Source organism: Megascapheus bottae, chromosome 28 (assembly GCF_031878675.1).
Source record: "Megascapheus bottae isolate mThoBot1 chromosome 28, mThoBot2.hap1, whole genome shotgun sequence".
NCBI lineage: Eukaryota > Metazoa > Chordata > Mammalia > Rodentia > Geomyidae > Megascapheus > Megascapheus bottae.
The window spans coordinates 9297500-9310058 of NC_143536.1; the positions used below are offsets into that span (position 1 = coordinate 9297500).

Here is a 12559-nt window from a genome sequence, read left to right on the forward strand (position 1 = left end):
AAAATACAAAACCTTGAACGTGGTGGAGTCTTGACTCTGTTGGAAATGAGCCTATGTGTTCTATAACAGGAACCAGTGAACTTTTCTTACCAGACACCACATGTTTTAGGGTGATGAACCACACAACCCTAGTCACAGCCACTTGGTGGGAAGGCCACAGTAGAAAATGGGTGTGTCTGGGTTTCAATAAAACTGTATTTGTAAAACAGACAGTTGATCCACAAGGCTCAGTTTGCCAACCACTGGTCTATGAGCATGTAAGTAAAAAAAGAAACTAGCCAGGTGCTGGTGGCTCATGTCTAAAATCCTGGCTACTCAGGAAGCTGAGATCTGAGGATCAAAGTTCAAAGCCAGCTGGGAGCAGTGGTTCACGCCTGTAATCCTAGCTCCTACGAGGCTGAGATCTAAGGATTGAAGTTCAGAGCCAGCCAGGGCACTAAAGAACATGAGACTCTTATTTCCAATTAACCACTAGAAAAGGGAAGTAGGGCTGAGACTCCAGGGGTGGAGCAGTAGCTTAGAGCTGAAGAGCTCAGGGATGCTGTCTAGGTCTAGAGTTTAAGCCCCATGACCCACAAAAAATAAAAGTTCCAAGCCAGCCCAGGCAGGAAAGTCCAAGATACTCTTATCTCCAGGACAAAAAACCAGAAGTAAAGCTGTGGCTCAAGTGGTAGAATGCTAGCTTTGTGCAAAGAAAAAGTGAAGGAACAGGGGCCAGGAATTTAGCCTAGTGGTAAAGTGCTTGCCTAACATGCACGAAGACCCAGGTTCCATTCTTAGGTTCCACATACATAGAAAATGCCAGAAGTGAGGCTGTGGCTTAAGCAGTAGAGCACTAGCCTTGGGAAAGCCCAAGGACAGTGCTCAGTCCCTGAATTCAAGCCCCACGACTGGCAAAACAAAAACAAAAAGTGAAGGAACAGTGGCCAGGCTTTGCATTTAAGCCCTAAGACTGGCACAGAAAAGAAAGAGGGGAGAGGAGGAGCCTATATTATTTAATAAACCTATAAGTGAAAAACCAATCCAAGCCAGAGACCCTGAGTGAAAGGGTAGGATCTGAGAATGTCAGTTTGAGATGGGAAATCATGGAAGATGCAGTGTATCCTTGCCGCCCTTTGGATAGAGGACAGATTCCTCATGAGTGCCCGCATGCCAGGAAGAGAACAGGATTGCTGCTCAGAGTCATACCTCATCTCTTGCTCTGAATGTGAAAAACTTGGGAAATTCTTTCTGTAAAAGAAACCCACACAAAAGACAAATAAACTCCAGTGAAGAATCCAGTGAATTTTTTCCCACCTGTGCTTGGTTACTGTTAGTGATGACTCAGTCTGTTTTTGAAACAAAGCATTCGGAAAGCATTCTTTTCTTACCATGGATCTCTCTCTGCTTCTTGGCCACACAGAATGAGGATCAGAAGCATGGCCCCAAGGTTTTGATTCTGCACAAAACCCACCCTGATGCTTAAGCAGTGACTGACCTCTTGGGCAATCAGGAATGTGATTCTTCGGAGACCATAATCCACGAGGATATGTTTCTACATTTTAAAAAGATACAATGGAATGCTATTTATTATATACATTATTACGTTAATATTAAAAAGAACCCAGTGCTGTGTGTATGTTATCATGAGGATGGGTCTAGAAAACATACTATACAGGAGAAGTCAGTCACAAAAGACCTCAAGTGGGGCTGGGAATGTGGCTTAGTGGTAGAGTGCTTGTCTAGCATGCATGAAGCCTTGGGTTCAATTCTTCAGTGCCACATGAGCAGAAAAAGGCAGAAATGGTGCTGTGGCTCAAGTGGTAGAGTGCTAGCCTCAAGCAAAAGAAGCTCAAGGACAGTGCCCAGTCCCTGAGTTCAAGCCCTAGAACTGGGGAAAAAAAAAAAGAGTTCACTTACATAAAAAAGACTATGAGTCCATTTACATAAAATTCAAGAACAAATGAATCTACATTGTTTTAAGGCAAGACACAGCCAGACTGGAGGAGGTAAGGGAGACAGGGTACCATCATTTTCAGTCAGATGTGGGGCTTGAACTCAGGCCCTGGGCACTGTCCCTGAGTCTTTTTGATCAAGGCTAGCACTCTACCACTTTGAGCCACAGCTCCACTCCCAGCTTTTGGGTAGTTACTTGCAGGTAAGAGTCTCTCGAACATTGCTGCCTGGGCTATCTTTGAACCTCAGATCTCAGCAGAAGGAGAAGAAGAAAAGGAGGAGGAGGAGGAAGAGAAGGAGGAGGACCCCACACTGCTCCTAAGTGGTCTTAAAGACCAAATTAAGACCCCACCTTTACAGTGCCTGGCAGGCACTTTATGAACCAAGGACCTCCCTATCCCATGAAGAAACTAAGGATCACAGCGGGAAAGCAACCTGCCCAGATCACACAAGGATGAAATCATCCCTGCCTGTCTGTCAGCATCCTTGAGTTGTTGTTGTTGGTGATGGTGGTGTGTGTGTGTGTGTGTGTGTGTGTGTGTGTGTGTGTGTAACTGGGGTTTTGAACTCAGGGCCATGCATTTACTAGATGAGCACACTACCACTTGAGGCATACCTCTAGCCTTTTGTGCTTCAGCTGGGATTGCAGATGTGAGTCACCAGGACCAATATTTTGTAGAGATGGGAGAGGGGGAGGAGGGATCTAACTTTTTTCTGGCCTGGCCTTGTGCTAAGCCATCTGTCCTGCTGTGACATAGCTGGAGCTAAGTACTCAGCAGACAGATGTGCTTGCCTGATACAGCCTCAAGTGACCTAAATAAACCTTTTCACTTTCTACACGTACCCAGCCTCAGGTAGCTTGTAAAAGAAAAACATAAAATAGCCCCAGACAACCATCTTCCCCAACACCAGAGTCACAGGAAGAATGGATACCTTGGACTGTACAAAAGTCCGGAAAATGGGCACCAGGGCCTCATCCTCCAGGTGGCCGGCATACTGGATAGCCACGTTCAGGATATGGATGGGCTCTTCCCGAAGGTTCTGCAAGTAGAAGGTTCTGGAGGTAGAAGGGGGAGAGAGCTGCAGCCCGGCCCCTCCTGAGGGTCCCTCCCTGGGGCTCACACTTACCTTGCTGTCCTCTTCTGAGTACAGGGAGGTACGGGCCTTGCTGAACAGGGGTGTGTCTGCGGGGAGGTTGGCAAAGCAGGAAATGACTTCGTCGAAGTTCCTGGAGCACCGGGCAGAAGAGGAAGAGAGACTCTAGTCCAGCCTTCAGGCCAAGAGGATGGGCACCCACCCTGGGCCCTCCCTCTCTCCCTGTCCATACTCTAATCCCATCAGGTCCCTGCAGAGGCACACAGCCCCTGTGAGCTCCACTGTACCCTAATGAGTTTGTGCCCAGAGGAGAAGGCTGAGCTTGTATGGCCTGCAATCAGGAATCAAGAGGGAGAGAGAGTCCTGTACGACAGGCCCTCAGCAGGGTCTAAGGGTGACTCCTGGCTTTCCCCCTCTCACTGGCTGGGAGATCCCAAATACTGCCCCTTGCCTAAGCTACAGGCTGTATGAATGATACAAACCCAAAAAGCTCCCCAGTAACAGGAAGACAAAGGTAACGAAGTCAACAGTCCTGAGAGCGGGTATGTAACTAGCATGTGATTTACATACAACACGCATGTATGTGTACACACATGTACCACACTTAAAGTGCTCCACATTTAACTCGCATGACCATTCTATGAAGCGAGTCCTATTCTCATTTACAGATGAGAAAACCAAGAAGGTGTTATACTGGTACTGAGGCTTGAACACAGGGCCTCTCACTTGGCTCTTTCACTCATGACTGGCACTTTACCACGGGACCCAAGCCTCTACTTCCAACTTTTTGCTGGTTAGAGCTAACAAGTCTCACAGACTTCCCTGCCTGAGCTGACTTCAAGCCTCTATCCTCAGATCTTCACCTCCTGAGGAGCTGGGATTACAAGAGTGAGCCATACACGTACCCCTTCTCTAGCTGTCTGCAGTGTACAGGATGTATGCACCAGCACACTCCCCATCCCTCTTCCTAGGGGTTTGCCTTCACTCACAGTGCTATGTGCCTGGTCTCCCAGGCCATCCATGGGCCAATAAACAGGTGTGGGGGGGGCAGAGCAAGCCAGTCCCCAGCATGGGGTGTCGGGAAAATTGGTACCTGACGAAATCCTCAAATCTCTTGAAGGCGACCATGGCGCCCATGCGCTGCGAGAGTGGGGAGAAGCCACTGTCCATGAAGAGCTCCGTGCTGTGCCTCAGGAGGTCTGGGTTGGTGACACTGACGGGCATCACCATGCTGCAGGGGGACAAAGGGTGGATGCTGAGGCAGCTGTGTGCTCACACTGCCGTAACAGCGTGGCCAGGATTAGCACTGGGCCCAGGTGCTTAAAACCAGGACTGTAGGGGCCAGGAGTTTGGCCTAGTGGTAGAGTGCTTGCCTAGCATGCACGAAGACCCGGGTTCGATTCCTCAGTACCACAAACATAGCAAAAAGCCAGAAGTGGTGCTGAGGCTCAAGTGGTAGAGTGCTAGCCTTGAGAAAGGCCAAGGACAGTGCTCAGGCCCTGAGCCCAAGCCCAGGACTGGCAAAAAAAAACAAACAACAACAAAAAACCAGGACTGTGGGAAGAGGCTGAGGTTGGGGCCAGGGGGCTGAGGGTTCTCATTCAATCCCTCAGGACCTGGTAGAAAGTGGGAAGCCAATGAGTGAGTGAGTGAACGAATGAATGATGAGTGGATGAATGGATGAGTGATGGGCACATGCACACAAGTCCTGTCCCAACACAGTACCAGGCAGATGGCTACGTGGAGAAGGAAAAACTCCCAGTATTCTTTGAGGGACAGGCTTGGGGGACTGTCCCCTGTTCCCCCCCTCCCCCTCCCTTAGTGCCTCTCAGGACAAAGCCAGTGGGTGATGAGAGTTTATATAGCTGTAGCTCCCAGGAGCAAACTGGGGACTGGGGAATGAGTATAAGAGGGTAGGGGGGCGCTGATCTTTGTAGGAAGGAGACCTGCTTGCAAGGCTAGTCCTTGGCTGGCATCTAGGAGCTTGAAATGGAGCAGGTTCCCCCCCCACACTGCCCCCACCAAGCTAGGCTGGATCTCAGTATGCTGAGTATCTTTTCGCTCCCGGGAGTCTGAGATCTCAGGCTTCTGTGAGAAGCTATCAAGAACCAGTCCAGGTTCCTAATCTGTAAGCATCAACAACACATCACCTGTACAAACTCTCCGATGTCTGGGGGACTGGGCGTCAGGGGCCATTACTGGCCGTGGCCTGGAAGGTGGTGCCTGGACCCTGCATCTCACCATCACTTTTACTGATTCTGCTTTACAAGCCACTCAGGAGTCCTCCCAGCAGGCCAACAAATCTGGGCGTGTTCACGGGGACCCCTAGATACAGTTCTGTGTGTGCGCCTGTGGGGTACCCCTAAAATCATGACTCTGGTCCCCACTTCTGCACAACTCAACCCAGAGATCACAAACTGCCATTCCACATGGCTGAATTCGGACTGACTTTGGCCCCTTAGAGCGCTCGCTCTCTCTCTCTCTATCTCTCTCTCTCTCTCTCTCTCTCTCTCTCTCTCTCTCTCTCTCTCTCTCTCTCTCCCTCTCCCTCTCCCTCTCCCTCTCCCTCTCCCTCTCCCTCTCCCTCCCTCCCTCCCTCCCTCCCTCCCTCCCTCCCTCCCTCCCTCCCTCTCTCTCTCTCTCTCTCTCTCTCTCTCTCTCTCTCTCTCTCTCTCTCTCGAACTCAGGGCTTGAGCTCTGTCCCGAGCTTCTTTTGCTCAAGGCTAGTACTCTACCACTTGAGTTATACCATCCCTTCTGGCTTTTTCTACTTATGTGGTACTGAGGAATCTAGTATGCTTCACACATTCTAGGCAAGCACTTTACCAGTAAACCACATTCCCAGCCAGCCCCTCAGTGTGTGTGTGTGTGTGTGTGTGTGTGTGTGTGTGTGTGTGTGTGTGTGTGTGTGTGTGTGTGTGTGTGTGTAGTATTGAGGATGGAACTCAAGGCCTGATGCTAAGCAGGTGCTTTACCATTGGAGCTCCAGCTCCAGCCCCTTTTACCACATTGGTTATTTTTGAGGTAGGGTCTCCCTTTAAGCCTAGGCTGACCTGAACTGTGATCCTCCTATTTATACCTCTGTGTCACTAGGGAACAGCAGAGGTGTACTTCTGTGCCTACCCTCTGAGTGAGAGGGTTGGGCTCTCTGATGCTTGGGCTGGATGGAGGAGGAGGAGGAGGAGGAGGAGGAGGAGGAGGAGGAGGAGGAGGAGGAGGAGGGCGGCACCTGGTTTTCTCTACAGTTAAGAATATGACAGTTAAGAATATGAAACTGAGAGACACATGGAGGCACTGGTCCTTCCAGAGGTGAGAGCATAGGAAGTGGGGAGGCTAGCACGCCCACTTTTCATACCGGTTTGGATGGGAAGAAGGCAGCATGAACTGGAACTCTACCACACAGGTACCATCGGGGAGCTCACGGTGCTGCAAGCTGTTCAACTCATAGGCGATGTACCCTCTCCGCACATAAACCTGACAGGGCAGAAGCACAGTGGGCCTCTAAGGACATCAAAGATTCTCCCAATCCTGAGAAAATCCTGGCCACAGAGACCCCAGAAATGATTTCTAAAAGGATTTCTATATAACTGTTAAGAACATTCCACTTTCCCTCCACTTTTAGTAATTATTCATTTAGTAATAATTCAGGCTTCCTAGGACCTGTTGCAGCTGTTTGATTTTACAGTTGTAGCATAGAAGCAGCCATGGAAGTATGTGTGTGGCTAAGTTCCAGTAAAACTTTATTCATAAATATAAGAAGTGGGCCACACTTGGCCCATGCGCTATAGTTTATTGACTTCTGCTCAAGAACAGCTCTAACCCACAGAAATACAATACAAGCCACACATGCCACACATACACCACCCCAGATGTGTGTGTGTGTGCGCGCGCTGTGCCAATCTTGGGGCTTGAACTTAGGGCCCAGATGCTGTCCCTGAGCTTTTGTTTGCTTAACACTGCTCTCTACCACTAGCCCCTTCCTTGCTGTGTGGTCTTGACCACTGCTTCCTCTGTGCAGAGAGTAAAACCCTCCTTGTAGGGAGCACAGACCAAAGCCAGCTTCCCAGTGGTAGGTGGGCAGCCAATGCTATAGTGGCTTCCTCAATGCCACTGTCAGCCTCTTACCTCCAGGGATGCCATGCAGACAACTTTGTTAGTGTGGTAGAAGAACGTGGGCAGGACATCAAAGATGGTTGTCTCCGAAAGGATTAATTTCTAGGAGAAATAGAACAGGGGCCAAAGGAGGACAAATAAAGAAGTTCTGACCACAAACGAGGGGCAGAGAGGGACAGGGACGAGTAGGCCCTGGGGCCATCACTGATGGAGGCCAGGACATCTTTCCTGCCCTGCTCACCTCCCCAGAAACCAGGATCCAAGGTACAAGATGCTAATGGAGTTTCTAGAACGTCCTAAGTGAGCCAGAGTCACAGAGGGAAAATCATGAGAAGATAAGCTCAGAACTCATTACAGGAAAATGTCCAGCTTCCAAGGAAAAGCTCCATCATATCTGAATTTGAACCCAGAGCCTGCCAGGAGAGCACTGTGCTTGCCATTCTTTCAAGTCTGGGCTCTATGCCTCCCTCCCTCAAAGCCTGCCAATGCCACCCTGGTGACAGAACCTTGCCATCTGATCCTGAACGGCACCCAATTAGGGACCCTTGGGATGAAAAGGGGAGCCCTGGCCCCCAGTAGTGCAGATGCTAGAGGAAGGAGAGGCTCACCTTGAGGTTTTCCGGACAGAACTGGTGGCCATACATGTCGATGGCTGACAGGAAGATGGACTCTACCTGGTTGTGCCTCAGCTCATACGACGGCAGGTGGGAGGCGATTAGGATCTGCAGGGAAGGGGACAGGGGGCAGAGGGCTGGCATAGGAGACACTGGGGGACAGAAGCACCATACGCAGGGGGCAATGCCCTTGGACACTGACCTGCCTGGCTCGCAGGGCCACTTTGCAGTGCTCGGTCTTGCTCAGCTGAGTGAGCTCATTGAGGATGGAGGTCAGCTCCTCCGACAATGCAGGGTCTGGACCACACAGCTCATCCTGGGGGCAGGGTGTGGGGGGACGGGGGGAACACAATCCAAATGGCTTTACAACACCAGAAGGGGACAGGCCAGCACTCAGAGGGATTGACGGGTCTCCCATCTCAGCTGTCTGGACAGACAGGCCTCAGCTGGAGGCATTCATATCTGTGTCTTTCCAACGTGGTGCTTCCCATTCATTCGTTTACTCAACTGCTCTAAGACATGTCTCCCAAGCCTGGTCAGTCCTAGTCTCATGCCCCTTATCTGAAACACTCTGCAGGTATTTCACTCATCACCTCCATGCTAGCTACCTCAGTTCACTAACTGGTAAACCTGAGGCATGCTGGATTTTGTTTTAGTAGTGTACATGTGCATATACACGCACATCTGCCTGTCTGTCCATCTCTCCCTCCCTCTCTGTCTGCCTCTTTGTCTCTCTTCCTCTCTGTCTGCCTCTCTGTCTCTCCCCCTCAGTCTGTTATAGACACCATGGCCCTTTACCTTGTTTGAGTATGCAGCTCCTCTCCTGCAAAGTTATTTCTGGCCCTTGCTCAAAAACATTTGGGGACTCACCTCCTACCCCCATCCTCCCAGCCCCTTCCTGCTTACAATCAGCATGATCACCAGCTGGTTCTTCTTGGCCACCTGTGCATGGGAGAAGATGCAGTCCAGCACCCGGGTCATGTCCGGCTTGAACTGCTCCCGGAGGTTGATCACACACTTGTCGTAGTGTGCTACAGGGGGTTGGGGGAGACAGAAGACAGTGCCAGGGTGAGGTTTGGGCTCCTCCCCACTCCCCCTGATCCTGGCTCATCATGGGGGATACAGGTGGGGTAGGTCCAGGTCTCTTGCCTTGTTGGAAATAGTGCTCCACTTGTAGGTATCTCCGCAGGAGGTCCAGCACCACTGTCTTCATGTAGCCTCGGGTCCCGCTGCGGTACCTGGGGGACAGAGATGGCCCTGTTCATAAATATTCCCTGCACCTCGGCTTTCTAGAACCACTGGGCATCTTGCGAGGGCTTTGGTGGTTATTCTGCCTATCCTTTGGGTATGGGTCCATGCATGAATGCACACGTATAAGCCTGGACCTTGTCCTGAGTTTTGTGCTCAAGGTTAATGGTCTACTATTTGAGTCACAGCTCTACTTTCAGCTTTCTGTGGTTAACTAGAATTAGCTAGACTTTCCTGCCTGGCCTAGCTTTGAATCTCAATCCTCAGATCTCAACCTCCCCCGTAGCTAGGATTACAGGGGTGAGCCATTAGCAACCAGCTGTCCCTTAGCATTTTGGCTTAAGGCTGTCTACTCTACCACTTAAGCCACACCTCTACATCTGGCTTTTTAGTGGTTAAGTGGAGATAAGTCTCGCAGGCATTCCTGCCCAGGTTGGCTTTGAACTTGAATCCTTAGATCTCAGCCTCCTGAGTAGCCAGCATTATAGGTGTGAGCAATCCAGCTGCTCTGATAGTTTTGAAAGGAGATAGCCTCCATGAACCATGAAGCTTACAAGATATGAAGTGAGCTCTTCAGGGCTGGATCTGCAGGACAGAGGGAGCTATGATGCACCAATCAACTCTGAGGCCTACCAGGGCTGGTAACCAGGGCTGAGTCTTCAGACAACACCTCCCAGGCCCCAGACAGAAGGCAAATGCTTGAGTTGGGATGCTAAAAGGGAGGAGCCAGTTTCTACATATGCAACATATTGAAGATTTCCTTCCAAGACAAACTTGGAAGACATTTGCTAAAAGATCCCTGAATACATTATCACTTTCATTTGGAAACAAAACTTCACCTGGGATGGACCTCAGAACAGTTCCTCTTCTAAAGTATTCCCAAACACAGGATATCAAGATTCTTACAGGGTGAAATAGTGACCTAACGTCAGCATCACAACAAAAGACACATGAGCCTCCTGATCGACACTCTAAAGATCTGGGATTACAGGCATGAGCCACTGTACTTACAAACCCTTGTTTTAGATAACTTTAGATCCCAAAGATGTCACATCCAGGACTCTGCTTCAGCATTAGCAGTACCAGCACTAATATCCTAGCTGCTGGTGTGAGCCTGCCCCTAAGGGAGTTCCCAGAGAGTCCCTAGAGACACTCTTGATACATGTGATGACTTGAGTGAGACAACCTCATCCCTAAGGGGCCGGGATTCACCTCTGGACCAACTGTACAATGCTCTGCGTGTTCATGAAGAAGGCCTCTCGGTCAGCCTTGCGCTGCAGGGTGGCGGCATGGCAGTCCAAGATGGTGGCTATCTGGATGAGAAAAGAAGACTGCCCTGACCACTGATCACCAGATGGTCACACGATCAGTAGTCTACTTAATTTAATTGTCACATGATTGTTGATTACCACATGATCCAGTTGTCACATGATTAACGATCACATTTGATCCAGCCATCACATAATCACTGATCGTGCTTGATCCAGCTGTCACAGGCCCAAAGCCAGCTGGTCACCCTGAAATGGCCCTATTTATCCCTTTGATACCTTCTTTTTTATTTTGTTTTACCTTTTTTGTGTGTGTATGGGTCATGGGGGCTTGGCGCTATCCCTGAGCTCTTAAACTCAAGGCTACCACCCTACCCCTTGAGCCACAGCACCACTTCCCCTTTTCTAGTAATTGGAGATAAGAGTCTCAAGGTCTTTAGTGATTGGGCTGGCTTTGAACCATGATCCTCAGCTCTCAGCCTTCTGAGTAGCTAGGATTATAGGTGTGAGTCATCTCATTCAGCTATTGTTTTTCCTTTTTACTGGTTCTGGGTCATGTGCTCTCATTCTGCATTTTTTGCTCATGTCTGGTGCTCTACCACTTGAGCTACATCTCCACTTCTGGCTTTTTACTGGTTAACTAGTGATGAGAGTCTCAGGATGTATTTGCCAAGGCGGCTCCAAATGTAGATTCTCAGACCACAGTCTTCCGAGTAGCGAGGATTACAGGTGTGAGCCACTGCACCCAGTCCCTTCAATGTCTTGGTGGAAAACCTCAGAAGCTGGGAATGACAAGAGCCATGCAAAGAGGGGTGCCCATGTACCGCCCCATGGAAGAGGGTTGTACTGGGAAAGAGGAGAGGTGAGTGTCTGATCCCAGCAAAAACATAGGTGCTGGCTGGGCAGTGCTGCATTATTTACATTTCAATTGTATGTCATTGGTACATTGCCACAAAAGTACTTCTAAAGAAAAAAGAAAAACCGACAGCAATGACAAATCCCTGAAAATTTAAAAATTTGTTCCCCAGTGTTCAAGAAAAAAAAAAATTACCTCAGGGGCCGGGAGTTTGGCCTAGTGGTTAAAGTGCTTGCCTAGCATGTATGAAGACCCGGGTTCGATTCCTAGGTACCACGTATAGAAAAAAGCCGGAAGTGGTGCTGAGGCTCAAGTGGTAGAGCTCTAGCCTTGAGAAAGTCCAAGGACAGTGCTCAGGCCCTGAGCTCAAGCCCAGGACTGGCAAAAAAAAAAAAAATCACCTCAAAAACAAAGTAAGCGGAATCTGATCAATGAGGAGCTCTTCCATATGCAATTTCTTTTAAAACTAAATGACTTTTATGATGCTCCACAAAAATAACACCCACACAGGAAGGAAACGAACATCAGGAAGCCAGGGGACAATTAATAGAAGTTACTTAAATTACCTGGAACGGCTTCGATTCTTAGAAAATACTAACTACAGGAGGGCTCCAGGACTCTCACCCTGTAAAGCTCCTCAGGCTTCCAGCCAGCTTGGCTTCCGGAAAGTTCTTTGTCTATGTGTATGGATGGCATGTCCCTATTCTAAGTGTGAGTTTTATGGAGGCCTGATTTACAGGGACCTGACCTTTTGGGGGGCCTGATCGCTCCTCCCACACACACCTCTGTTGCACGCACATAGGTGACTCAAATGAAAGCCCCCAATACTTGGGGCTGAAAGTAGGTCTCACAAAGCTCAGAGGTCAGACGCAGAGATGGATGGGGTGGGGTGGGGGTGCAGGCCAGGGTCATACCTGCTGGCTAGGAGCTCAGAGGTCAGATGCAGAGATGGATGGGGTGGGCAGGCCGGGGCAAGTACCTGCTGGCTGGGGAACTGGCACAGCACTGAGGTGATGTTGCTGGCATACTGGGCCATCACCCTGCGGACTGCCTTTTCCACAGGGGTGGGTATGCGGCCTGACACGCTGGTCATGATCTCCTGCAGCTCCAGCAATGGCAGCGATGGATGCCGGAGGGTTATCATGAGTTTTTGCACCCAGTCCTTCAGCTATGAGGGAGGGAGGGGAAGGAACCACAGCATTGGCCAAAGCCCCATTCACCACAGGTACCCAACATTATTCAACCCAACTCAGGGTGTCCCCTCACATATACATACATATCCCATAAGCCCTGTGTGCCCAACTGGCTGAAGATCTAAGGCCAGGAGCCTCCGGAGTGCTCCCCACAAAGAGAGAACCCTTCTTTTCCACACAGGGAGATCCCTGCCTCCCTCACTGGGCATCCGGGTGTGGGAGAATACAGACCACCCT

The 12559-nt window shown here is 49.9% G+C and overlaps 1 protein-coding gene across 5 annotated transcripts in view; it reads right to left on the minus strand.

Annotated features, from left to right (window-relative positions):
- Acacb (acetyl-CoA carboxylase beta) overlaps positions 1 to 12559 on the minus strand; it is a 76964-nt gene that overhangs the window by 18308 nt on the left and 46097 nt on the right. For 3 of the 5 annotated variants that reach the window (XM_090320313.1, XM_090320314.1, XM_090320312.1), the window contains exons 21-32: positions 12109 to 12297; positions 10218 to 10318; positions 8907 to 8995; positions 8664 to 8788; positions 7960 to 8073; positions 7752 to 7865; positions 7156 to 7245; positions 6386 to 6504; positions 4124 to 4261; positions 2869 to 3163; positions 1478 to 1534; positions 1189 to 1230 (exon numbers count right to left, since the gene is read on the minus strand). In XM_090320313.1, the coding sequence (XP_090176439.1) occupies positions 1189 to 1230; positions 1478 to 1534; positions 2869 to 3163; positions 4124 to 4261; positions 6386 to 6504; positions 7156 to 7245; positions 7752 to 7865; positions 7960 to 8073; positions 8664 to 8788; positions 8907 to 8995; positions 10218 to 10318; positions 12109 to 12297 (1473 nt within the window). The remainder of the gene's footprint in view (positions 1 to 1188; positions 1231 to 1477; positions 1535 to 2868; positions 3164 to 4123; positions 4262 to 6385; positions 6505 to 7155; positions 7246 to 7751; positions 7866 to 7959; positions 8074 to 8663; positions 8789 to 8906; positions 8996 to 10217; positions 10319 to 12108; positions 12298 to 12559) is intronic. The other 2 variants (XM_090320315.1, XM_090320316.1) reach the window with 1 other exon arrangement.